Genomic DNA, 10,245 nt, shown 5'->3' with positions numbered 1-10,245 from the left:
GTGTATTATTGACACACTTCATTGCATCATTTCATAACTGATTTTAAAAAACTCACTTTAAAGCTGTGTACCAATACAGCATCACTTACACTACTGTTCGAAAGTTTAAGGTCTGCTATTTAACCATTTACTGGTTTTAATTGTATTTAAACCGCTTAACCTTAAAGATGATCATTCCTATCTTCTGTATAACATAGGAACACCACTGGGAAAAAAAAATCAACTGATCACCTGTCAAAATATACACGTTTACTTTTTTCCAAAGCTTGAATATTTTTATTTTACAGACCACACTAAACATTGCAAGTGACCAAAAGATCTGATTTCAGTGTCTCCTGTCTTCCTCTTCCATCAGCTCTGAGAGCTGGCTATTTACCAGGCTGTCCTCGTCACTGTCCTGCTCCTCTTTATCCTCTTTTTGAACGCTTCTGGACAAGAGGAAATCCTTAGGAGTGATGTCATCGTCCTTCATCCATTTAGATTTCTGTTTCTTTTTCTCTATGAGTTTCTGCTTCCTAATATCTGCTAGTGTGTCCAGCTGCTCTTGTGTTAGTCCTCCTGCAGCAGGACTCTGTGTGAGAGAGTGTCTCGCCCCCTTCTCTCGTTTATAGGCTTCAATCTGTTTGTACAGAGCGTCGTGATCGACACCAAACAAAACGGGTCTTTTCTTGTCTCCAGATTCTATGGGCTGCAGTTTGGCCCTTTAAAAGATCAAACTAATTAGAAATTCATTCATTCATTAAAAAAAAAAAAAAAAGAAGCTTTTAATAGAACTAAATTCTTCTTACCCGATATCGCTGACGGATAAATGCAAATTATTTTCATCTGGACCAAAATCTGCTTTCTTGAGAAGGTTGTCAATCTGATTAAGGATTGGACAATAACACACACACACACGAATATTAGCTATACCATCTACAAAACTCATGCACCGCTAATATATGAATATAAATGATTAATATGTATGTTATCTATTACCTCAGTGATAGCAGCATATTGTTTATCTCTGATGAAAATCACAGGAGGAACACAACCAAGGATTTGGTGAGAGATGAGAAGATGCCTGAAAAATAATATTAAAAAACAAATGAATTACCTTCAACTTGTTAAAATAAAGTAAAATAAATTATTAAAAAGACATACCGTATGCGAGGAGCACATTTGTCTAAAGACTGCTGAATATGGCCGTCTTGCTCAGCCGACAGACTTGTCTTCCAGTATATTCGACATGCAGAGAAATCGGGTGGTAGTGAAACCTTACATGGAGACAAGGAGACAGTTTAGGGCAGAACTGAAAACAACATTTTTGAAGAAATTAAACATTTGTGTAAATAATTAAAGAGAAATTAAAATTCTGTCATTCCAAAACTGTATTTTTTTTTTTATCTTCTGTGGAACATAAAATATTTTTTGCGAAAAAATGTTTTTCTCCTTTCCATACAATGGAGATCAAGGTTAACTGTTGTATTACTGACATCCTTCAAAGTATCTTTTGTATTCCAAAAGAAAGTCATATAGGTTTAAAACGACATGAGGGTGAGTAAATGATTTTGGTGTAAATTATCCCTTTAATTATTGAACATACGAGGTATAATTAAAGTGATAGTTCACCCAAAAATGAAAATCCTGTCATCATTTACTCACCCAAAAGTTATTCCAAACCTGTATGAATTTCTTTGTTCTGCTGAAAACAAAATTAGATATTTAGAAGAATGTCAGTAACCAAACAGTTGTGGGCACCATTGAATTCCATAGTATGAAAAAAAAAAATATATATATACACTATTTTTACTCAATGGTGCCAAATACTGTTTGGTTACCCATATTCTTCGAAATGTCTTATTTTGTGTTCAACAGAAGAAACTCATACAGGTTTGGAACCACTTCAGGGTGAGTGAATCATGACAGGATTTTCATATTTGGCTATCCTTTTAATGATGGCACAGAAGTTAGAAAGAAGAGCACATCCTACTTTGGAAATCTGTACATTGTAGGCACTGATCTCAGAGTTGACCTCATAGGAGCTCAGTAAGTCTGTCACTGCTTTGTAGATGATGTTGTTCAGAGTCCTCACACGAACACTGTCCTCTTTATTTCGCTTTGATGGTTTCAGAAAGCCAGGCTGAAGCGCTGTGGCCTGGGTGAGCAAAATATGCAAAAGACAAGTATGGCATTGTAGAGATAATATATATAAAATATATATATTAAAAGATAACAATAGCTGCGTTTATTCTGCTTACAGAGTAAACGCAGCTATTGTTATCTTTTAATATATATATATATTTTTTTTAAAGTATACAATACTGAAAATGAAAGTGAAGTAATTGAAAAAAATATAAAGTTATATATTTGGAAGAATTCTTACCTGCACAGGAGATTCATACCACTGTTTTCTCCTGTAAAGAACGATCATGTAACTCATGCAACTTTATAGTAAGCGCAACTTTTTTATTTTTTATTTATCAATTATACAAAACAGCGACTCACTTCTTTTTGGCCAGCATCTTCATTAATTTACTGCCTCCAGACAGACGGGTTGAACTATGAATGCTTCTTTCTTTAAGCATTACAGACCATGACGAGCACTGTGTCTCATGTCGTGCTGTCATTTTACAGAACATGCTTGTTAGTGAGGTATATCGACTGAATGCGCATTCTTTATAGCAAAGAACTCTCTTAACAGCCAGCATGATCACTACTTTGGTTTATCCAGAGTTTATCCTTGTCCTCACGCAGCATCGACTACATTCGTCTGTAAGGGTGAAGTAATTGATCCAGATGGAGTCGATCGACGACGTTGACAGATTGCATTTATGACGTCGATTTGGCAGTGCCCGCCTAATTTCGCTGCGGCTTTGGTTCTGGAAAGGGTTTTTAAGATTTTTTTTTTTTTTTTTACAGTCTATAATTATAGTCTATGCCATGAACCAAATCAACAAGCTACGAGGTGAAAAAACATCACAAACTTCGATTCGAAGCAAATATTTATATTTGAATCGGTGAGGAGGTGGAGATTTCTCTGCAGAATCATGGGTAATGTAGTGCGTCACCATGAATTCCGTTGTTGATGAATATGAGTATAAAAAAGAAGGAAAAAAAGGTTTAAATAATGCAGACTGATGGCTTAAAAAAATATAAATAAATAAAAAACATACATATTAAAACAAACATACCATTGATTAACAATCTTATTGCTTATTGTCTGTCTTAAAGGTTTATAAGTTTCAAAAACAATTCCTCCAAGGAGAAAATGAATGGGATTTTTACTTCCATACCTCAACCATTGAAATCTATTCGTTATGGTTCCCACAATAGTTTCTCATATTTTTCAAATATGAATTTTGAAGCATGAGTGTTTAATAATTTAAGTATCTGTTTACGAAATATAATGGTTATAATGGCAGATTCCTCAAGCATCTACATTTACATCCTTGTGATAGGTGTATTTTTTATTTAGTGACTTTATAGCTATCATTTTATTTTTTAGATAATAAATTAAAAAATCAGTTTGTCATGACTATGTAATATACGTCATGTGTAGCAATAATTGACCAATTGAATATATAAAATACCAATATATAATAAATATATATATATATATATATATATATATAATATGCAAATTAATGATATCATATATTTATTAAACAACACGTGTAATATTTATTCACGTTTATTCCAAGAGGCAAATACAACTGCAAACTTTAAATAGGACACGGAGGCACTTGTCTTTTTTCACATGTCTGAAATGATTACAGTGTATTATATGAAAGAGAAAAAACATAAAAACACCATAAGGTGTCCCTTTTGGTGATACAGTTATGAAATGCTGCCTAATTTGCCAGTTAGTAGTAATGATTAGCCAAGCTTTCATTTTCTTTACAGTTCTAATATAAAACGTTAAATGCAGAACTATTTCACTAGACATCCCCAAATGTATAGCACAAGTGTCCAAAAAAAGTATGATTTTAATATAAATGGGAAACTGGGTCTTTTCTTTCTTGCAATAAAGATATGTGATAAAAGAAACTTTTAAACAGCATCATCATATGAACTATATACAACAAAAATACAAAAATGTAGAGTGTAGAGTCTTTTCAGCATTGCTGTGGGTTCCCCTTTTTCCATAGACTAATGCCAAGAGGCAAACAATCTTATAAATGTGTAAATCAAGTAATTTTACATCCTAGTGTGAACATGCTGAATACAAACATAATTTATCAAACAAAGATGTTTAGCTATTTTTACAGAGGCCGTACTTCTGGAATGAAGAGGTCATGTTCCATTTCATTCACATCCTCTTTTTTAACAGTTACCTCTTGGATGAAGAGGTCATGTCCCACTTCATTCATGTCCTCATCCTCTTGTTTAATCGTTACCTCTTGGATGAAGAGGTCATGTTTAATTTCATTCACATCCTCTATTTTAACAGTTACCTCTGGAACAAGGCCGTCATGTTTCACCACTTCCGCATCTTTTTTTTTTACAGGCTTTGCCTCCGGAAAGAAGAGGTTGTGCTTCACCTTGTTCACTTCAATCATTTTGAAACCAAGATGTACACAAACCCTCTTCTTCTGAATAGCTTTCAAGCACTTGGTGAGCTTGCTGTTAAAGTGGGCCTTCACATCAGCCTTGTTTATCCACAAACGGGAAGCGAGCAGTTCGATTTCGGTCTTCGTCACGTATGGCTTTCTGTGGAAGTACTGTGAAAGGAAGTCTTTTCTGTCCTCGAACGATGTCCTCTCCATCCCCATTGGTTCCAAGACGAGTTCAACTGGAGTTTCAGGGACTTCTACCTTTGGAACTTTCGTTTTCCTTCTCCTGTTCTTCGGAGTGGTTACTTCTTTCTTTGGCTTGGCAAATTCAAGAGCCCCTTGAAAATCCGCGTCTGAAGAACTGGCCATCTGAACAGAACTACATAAATCACCATCAATGTTTTCCGTTGTATCTGGATTCAGCTTCCTCTCTGCTTCCTTGACCGCTTTGGGAGCACAACGACACCGTTGCACATGAATGGAGATGGTTTTCGTTGTCGATTTTTCGGCATACACCCCAAAACAAAATATGCATTTGTAAGCAGGTGTTTTTAGTATGGCATGAATGGTGGGAACGATGTGGTGTTTTGTTTGAAGATGGAGCTCGTAGTCTTCAGAGTTCTGGAGCTTTACTTGACAAAATGGGCAGGCGGTAGGTGGCACCTTCAATGCGGTAGCATATTCGGCCTTGTCTGGATACATTTTTATGAATAGCTTATCCTGAGTGCTGGTGATCAGTGCGAGGTTAAGCTCGCGGTTGTCAAGAAGATCTTTGGGCACATCTGTGTTCAGATTAAAAGTGTTGAACATGAGATTGCCCTTGTCGTCACAGTCGAGATTAAACTGTTCTTTTATGAAATTCCGGTTTTCCTTGATTTTCAGACTGTGATCTTTATTGGTGTGCTCCATGATCTGCTTGAAGGAGTAGAACATCTGAGGGCAGAACAGACACTTCAAGCCATGCAACAAATGCTGGAAAATCCCCTGTTCTGTCAGTAAAATCTTGCACCTCAGGCACTTGACAGTGTGGTCGTCATGTTTCTTCAAAAACGGCGCGAGCACAGCCAGCTCATTTGGTGTTGAATTTCTATTTATCGCCCTCTGAACTGTAGGCATGAGACCTGCGGGCACCACAGCTGAATTTGAAGGCTGGCTGATCTGGTTTTGCGTCAATACCATTTGAGCGGGACCGCCGTGGACAGGAACGGTGACTTGAACGGGTGCTAGAGTGTATGTTGGAACACCATTGACATTGTTGCCTGTGGGAATGAGACGCACAGACTGTGAGGCAATGAGAGGAGCTCTGGGTACTGACTGGTTCAGCTGAAGACCTTGAGTATAAAGAAATGGTGAATGAACACCCATTTCGCCCGGGAGGTTGACCTGGATGCCAGGCGGAAGAAGAACCTGCTGTGCTTGCTGGGTCTGTGGTAGCCTGGGAATGGACATAGTGATGGGTACCGTGTTGGGTGCACTTTGCGGCATGTTTGGCATCACCATATTACCTGGAGAGGTAGGCAGGGCTTGCGGCATCCCGCCGGGGGACTGCTGATGCTGGGCATTCTGAAGCGCAGCCAAAGTCGTGCCTGACAGTAAAGCTTGCGTTTGTGGGGACAGAAACATCTGCCCTGCACCAGGAGAGCAAAACAAAGCTGCTGCGTTACTTGGGCCAGCCAGAAGAACCGTACCGTTTCCATTTGTGTGTTGCATCTGCTGGGGCATGTAATTCGGTCTTGCAAGTAACGTGACCTGTTGCATCGCTTTTGGAGCGAGGCTCAGCAGATTCTGCAATCCGGGCATTTGATTTGTGCAGTCTTTTTCGATTATACAAGGCATTATTTGCCAGTGCAGGTCCTTGTGCTTCTCTGAACTTAAAATGTGATAAAGTAAATGTTCAATGGTCTCTGCTGGCAGTTTGCACACTTTGCAATGATATTTCATTGGTGCGCCGTCACGTATCTTCACACCACCAGACTTTTGCGTACTGTCGGACCCGAGCCCGAAGAAGCGATCCAGCATAGTAGCATAGTGGTTTACCAAGACGTGTTTCTTCATCACGTACAGTAAAGAGTCATGATAGCCGCAGGTTGCGCACGTGTATCTGTCATCGGCGGCATCAGCTGAGACTGTAACTGACACGGTTTTCGGTGCGTGAGCCAAAGTCTGGCTGGGGTTGCTTTGGAGAGATATACGATGGGCTTTTGATGGCAGCATGTGGAAAAACTTAATGTGTTCCTCTGTGACTTTCGGAGAGCTGACAAATGGGCAGTAGGGGCACATTAACAAACAGGCCACGTTCAGATCTTTCCAGTGACAGCGATGGATGTGACTTCTGAACGTGGGTACTGACCGGCTAGAGTACCAACACAGACTGCAGCACAGAGCTTGGCTCCGGTATGGATACTGAGGGACAAAATAATATCATGATTAATATAGCTTGAAATTATGTTTGTGCAGTGTAAAAATATTAGTCCCATTCAAACTGAAAAGTAAAATTGCTACCTTAAATTATTTATTCAAATAAAAGTGGTGCCAAATTTATTTAAAGAGATGGAAACAAATATGTGGTTATAACATCACAAACAATTAAAACATTTTTACAGTGCATAACAGATGTTAATGCAAATCACCTTTTTTTTCTTTTTTCCAACATGACCATCAGTGAAATCATCCCATTCAGTGTTGTCAAAACTTGCATCACCAGCATCAAAACATTTATATGTCTGTTGGAAACAAAGAAAATGTCATTAACAGGCATAATGATATTCGTGTCAAGAAACGCTGATATTGTGTAAAAAAAACTAAAACTAAAAACTAAAAAACATACTAAAAATAAAAACGTTTAGGATGCAACGTGAAACGTATAAAAGACAGATAATTAATTTTATTAAATGAAGTTTACACTTGCTGTCATCTAGAAATCAATCTAAAAGTAAAAATAATCAGAAATGTGTATGCAGAATTAAATATTCAATATCGATTGAGGCTGATATCAAAATCACTAATATCAACCGATAATCAATACATTATGCATTTATTTTTTTAACTTGTTCTTCTGGTAGAACATCAGACTCTCTGGTAATGAACGCCGGACTTCTCCAATCAGTTTCCTCCATTAGTCGCTTTAATCGCTTATAATTGACTGCAAGCTCACATTCAGATCTGCCTCTATCCAATCAACAACAGATGGAAAGAACCCCAGAAGTCCCCATCCTACATTTGTTTTCTTTTTCAATAATCCATTTCAATATGGAAGAAATGAGCAGCTTCTTCCGTTACATTCCAACTTTCGAAAATTAGAAATGGTCAGTTTTTGTCGATATCTTTGTTTTTATCTTATTCTTTTGCAATTTGTAAGGCTCTCTGAAATAACTAAAATGATTTTGTGAGGTGAGTGACACTAAACTGTAATGCAGTTCAAACCTAGAATTACTTCATATAGTGCAGTTAAAAACTAATCAACATCAGCATCCGTGAGCCAATCAAAATCATGCATTCAACAGATCATTGGTATTTAGAACATCATTACTACAATAATCTACCTCCAATAAATCTTGGCATTGCTGCTTCCCGATGTCACACAAAATACTTTTGACACGTTTCCTTGGTCGTCTGAGTTTTGTAAGGTTCTTCACTGGAATTTGATACATTTTGATGATCCTGTAAATGAAAACAAAAATAACACGAAATGTTTCTGGAATAGCCTGTAAAATCAATACATGCATTGGCCTAATCTTTAAAAACGCCAAATTCAATCTGTTTATTTTTGCGTCGATCTAATGCAGATTAAAGAGACATCTAAATTAACCTAAATTGTTGAGGCCTATAACATAGTTATAATACAAATACCTAGTTGTAACCATGTACCAAGAAAGGGCTGTTTTCTGTGTTTTTTAAAACAGCCGTTTAAGTAATACGGAACATGTCACATAATGACACATGTCACATAATGACACATGTCATTCATACTCCGAACTGTATTTTAGGGTCTATCATAAACCTGTGTCTAACGTTACCTTTAATATTCTGGCACAGAGCTGCGATTGAGTGGATGGATGTCTGCGTGCGTGCGTCCGTTTTCTTCCGGCGTCACTGGAAGGCGCGCAGTATGGAATCGGCTACTTCATCATATGAAGCATCCAGGTTGCGCTCAATCCGCGTTCCTTGCTGCACTGATGATCGTCTGGTGAAATATGAACCGAGCGCAGGATTAGCCCACTTTTGATTATATCTCACTAAAACATCACCCCACTCCTGCTGAAAAACATGGCGCACAGGAAGACGGGAAGTGACGTTTTCTGATTTACATATTGCATAGTGCAGAACCACCAATGGGAGAAAGGTGGGCTGATCTTACAAAGTTGATCAATGTAATGGCTATTAGTTTTTGAATTAACCATAGGACCATGGCTGTGGTCTTCACCTGTGATGTGATGTTGACACACCTGTGGTACATCACCTTCAGAGATGCTTTTATGGGGAGATGGATTGATGGATTTAAGTATGACATTATGATGAATGATGAGAAGGAAATGGGAGTTTTGCTTGCTGTCTCTGTAATATGCAGTGGCTACCTGTTGCATGTCTATATGTGGTTTATTGCATCAGTGCTGATGTCACCACAGCAAGTATAGGCTAATTTAAAACTTTTCATATACCAGGAACATATGGCTGTCATTATAATGTTTTATGGGTCTCTCCACTGGGCCCAGTTAATGCATGATACAAGGACCTAAATGGTCTTATATGGTCACACGGCCTGGGACATTCCTTTAGTTTGAGAGTACATTTAAAAACACAGAAACGTCATACTCATGTACACTTAAAAAAAGTACTTTCACTGTTGTGAGTCTTACTGAATCCTTTCTTGTCAGTGTTGCTTAATAAATGCATGTAATAACTTGAACTTTAAGGGATAGTTCACCTAAAAATGAAAAATGTGTCATCATTTACTCACCCTCAAGTTGTTGATTACCAACATTTTTCAAAAAATAATCTTTTGTATTCAGCAGGGTGAGGGTGAGTGAATGACACATTTTTGGGTGAACAGATTTAAAGTCTCTTCTTTAAAACATGAAACATTGTTCAAAATATGTTTTGTGTGTGTGTGTGTGTGTGTGTGTGTGTGTGTGTGTGTGTGTGTGTGTGTGTGTGTGTGTGTGTGTGTGTGTGTGTGTGTGTGTGTGTGTGTGTGTGTGTGTGTGTGTGTGTGTGTGTGTGTGTGTGTGTGTGTGTGTGTTCAGCAGAAGAAAAGAAAGGGGTAGAGGTTTGGAAAGACAGAGTCTTTAAATAATGACAGACTTTTCATAACTATCCCTTTAATTTAACAGAGTTCTTTCAATTAAATAAAAAGTCTTGTCAGCTTTACTTAACAAAATGTCGTTCTGTCAATGTGAAACTGGAGAGAAACAGCCAAACTGATCAACACAATGCAGGATGTCCCTTTATGCACCATTGTTGATATGGGTAACTGAAAACCAAGATCAACATTAAGTCAGCATGGAAAAAAACTTTTTTCACTGCTTATATTGATTGTATTTTTCATGGAAGATTTTTTAATATTGGAAAATGGGTGTATGGGATGCTTTTGTGGACCCTGTGTAGAAATCCGCAGCTGTCAACCTGTAGCTCTCCTCTCGCCTCCTCCTTGGAAAGCTAAGGTCTCTCCTGAAAAAGTGTTAGTTAGGCCAGCAGGGGGAGCTCATTCTGT

At 37.9% G+C, this 10,245-nt stretch overlaps 2 protein-coding genes and 1 long non-coding RNA gene across 3 annotated transcripts in view; all 3 read right to left on the bottom strand.

Moving 5' to 3' along the window:
* The window catches only part of LOC309483734, a 72,987-nt gene that overhangs the window by 31,721 nt on the left and 31,021 nt on the right, over window positions 1–10,245 (bottom strand). The gene's annotated exons all lie outside the window — the stretch shown is intronic.
* On the bottom strand, window positions 230–2,788 carry rbfa (ribosome binding factor A). Its single transcript, XM_082149679.1, has 7 exons — window positions 2,488–2,788; window positions 2,366–2,396; window positions 1,973–2,137; window positions 1,144–1,256; window positions 979–1,063; window positions 789–862; window positions 230–701 (listed from the first exon to the last, which is right to left on the bottom strand). The coding sequence occupies exons 1-7, from the start codon at window positions 2,688–2,690 to the stop codon at window positions 326–328; spliced, it is 1,047 nt and encodes a 348-aa protein (XP_082005805.1). The 5' UTR covers window positions 2,691–2,788; the 3' UTR covers window positions 230–325.
* On the bottom strand, window positions 3,658–8,832 carry adnp2a (ADNP homeobox 2a). Its single transcript, XM_082149664.1, has 4 exons — window positions 8,552–8,832; window positions 8,078–8,195; window positions 7,166–7,258; window positions 3,658–6,938 (listed from the first exon to the last, which is right to left on the bottom strand). The coding sequence occupies exons 2-4, from the start codon at window positions 8,183–8,185 to the stop codon at window positions 4,245–4,247; spliced, it is 2,895 nt and encodes a 964-aa protein (XP_082005790.1). The 5' UTR covers window positions 8,186–8,195; window positions 8,552–8,832; the 3' UTR covers window positions 3,658–4,244.

Source organism: Leuciscus leuciscus (genome assembly GCF_965113295.1).
Source record: "Leuciscus leuciscus genome assembly, chromosome: 20".
NCBI lineage: Eukaryota > Metazoa > Chordata > Actinopteri > Cypriniformes > Leuciscidae > Leuciscus > Leuciscus leuciscus.
Note: the sequence above shows the minus strand (reverse complement) of the source record. Positions and strands in the feature narration are given on the sequence as shown.

Excerpts from the sequence above, each read along its gene's own strand:
- rbfa (XM_082149679.1), bottom strand. The coding sequence starts at position 2,690 with ATGCTGGCTGTTAAGAGAGTTCTTTGCTATAAAGAATGCGCATTCAGT. Across the intron at positions 2,397-2,487 it reads AAGATGCTGGCCAAAAAGAA|GAGAAAACAGTGGTATGAAT; the intron begins GTGAGTCGCTGT and ends CGTTCTTTACAG. Across the intron at positions 702-788 it reads TTATCCGTCAGCGATATCGG|GGCCAAACTGCAGCCCATAG; the intron begins GTAAGAAGAATT and ends GATCTTTTAAAG.
- adnp2a (XM_082149664.1), bottom strand. The coding sequence starts at position 8,185 with ATGTATCAAATTCCAGTGAAGAACCTTACAAAACTCAGACGACCAAGG. Across the intron at positions 7,259-8,077 it reads AATGCCAAGATTTATTGGAG|ACATATAAATGTTTTGATGC; the intron begins GTAGATTATTGT and ends TGTTTCCAACAG. Across the intron at positions 6,939-7,165 it reads TTGGAAAAAAGAAAAAAAAG|TATCCATACCGGAGCCAAGC; the intron begins GTGATTTGCATT and ends TTTGTCCCTCAG.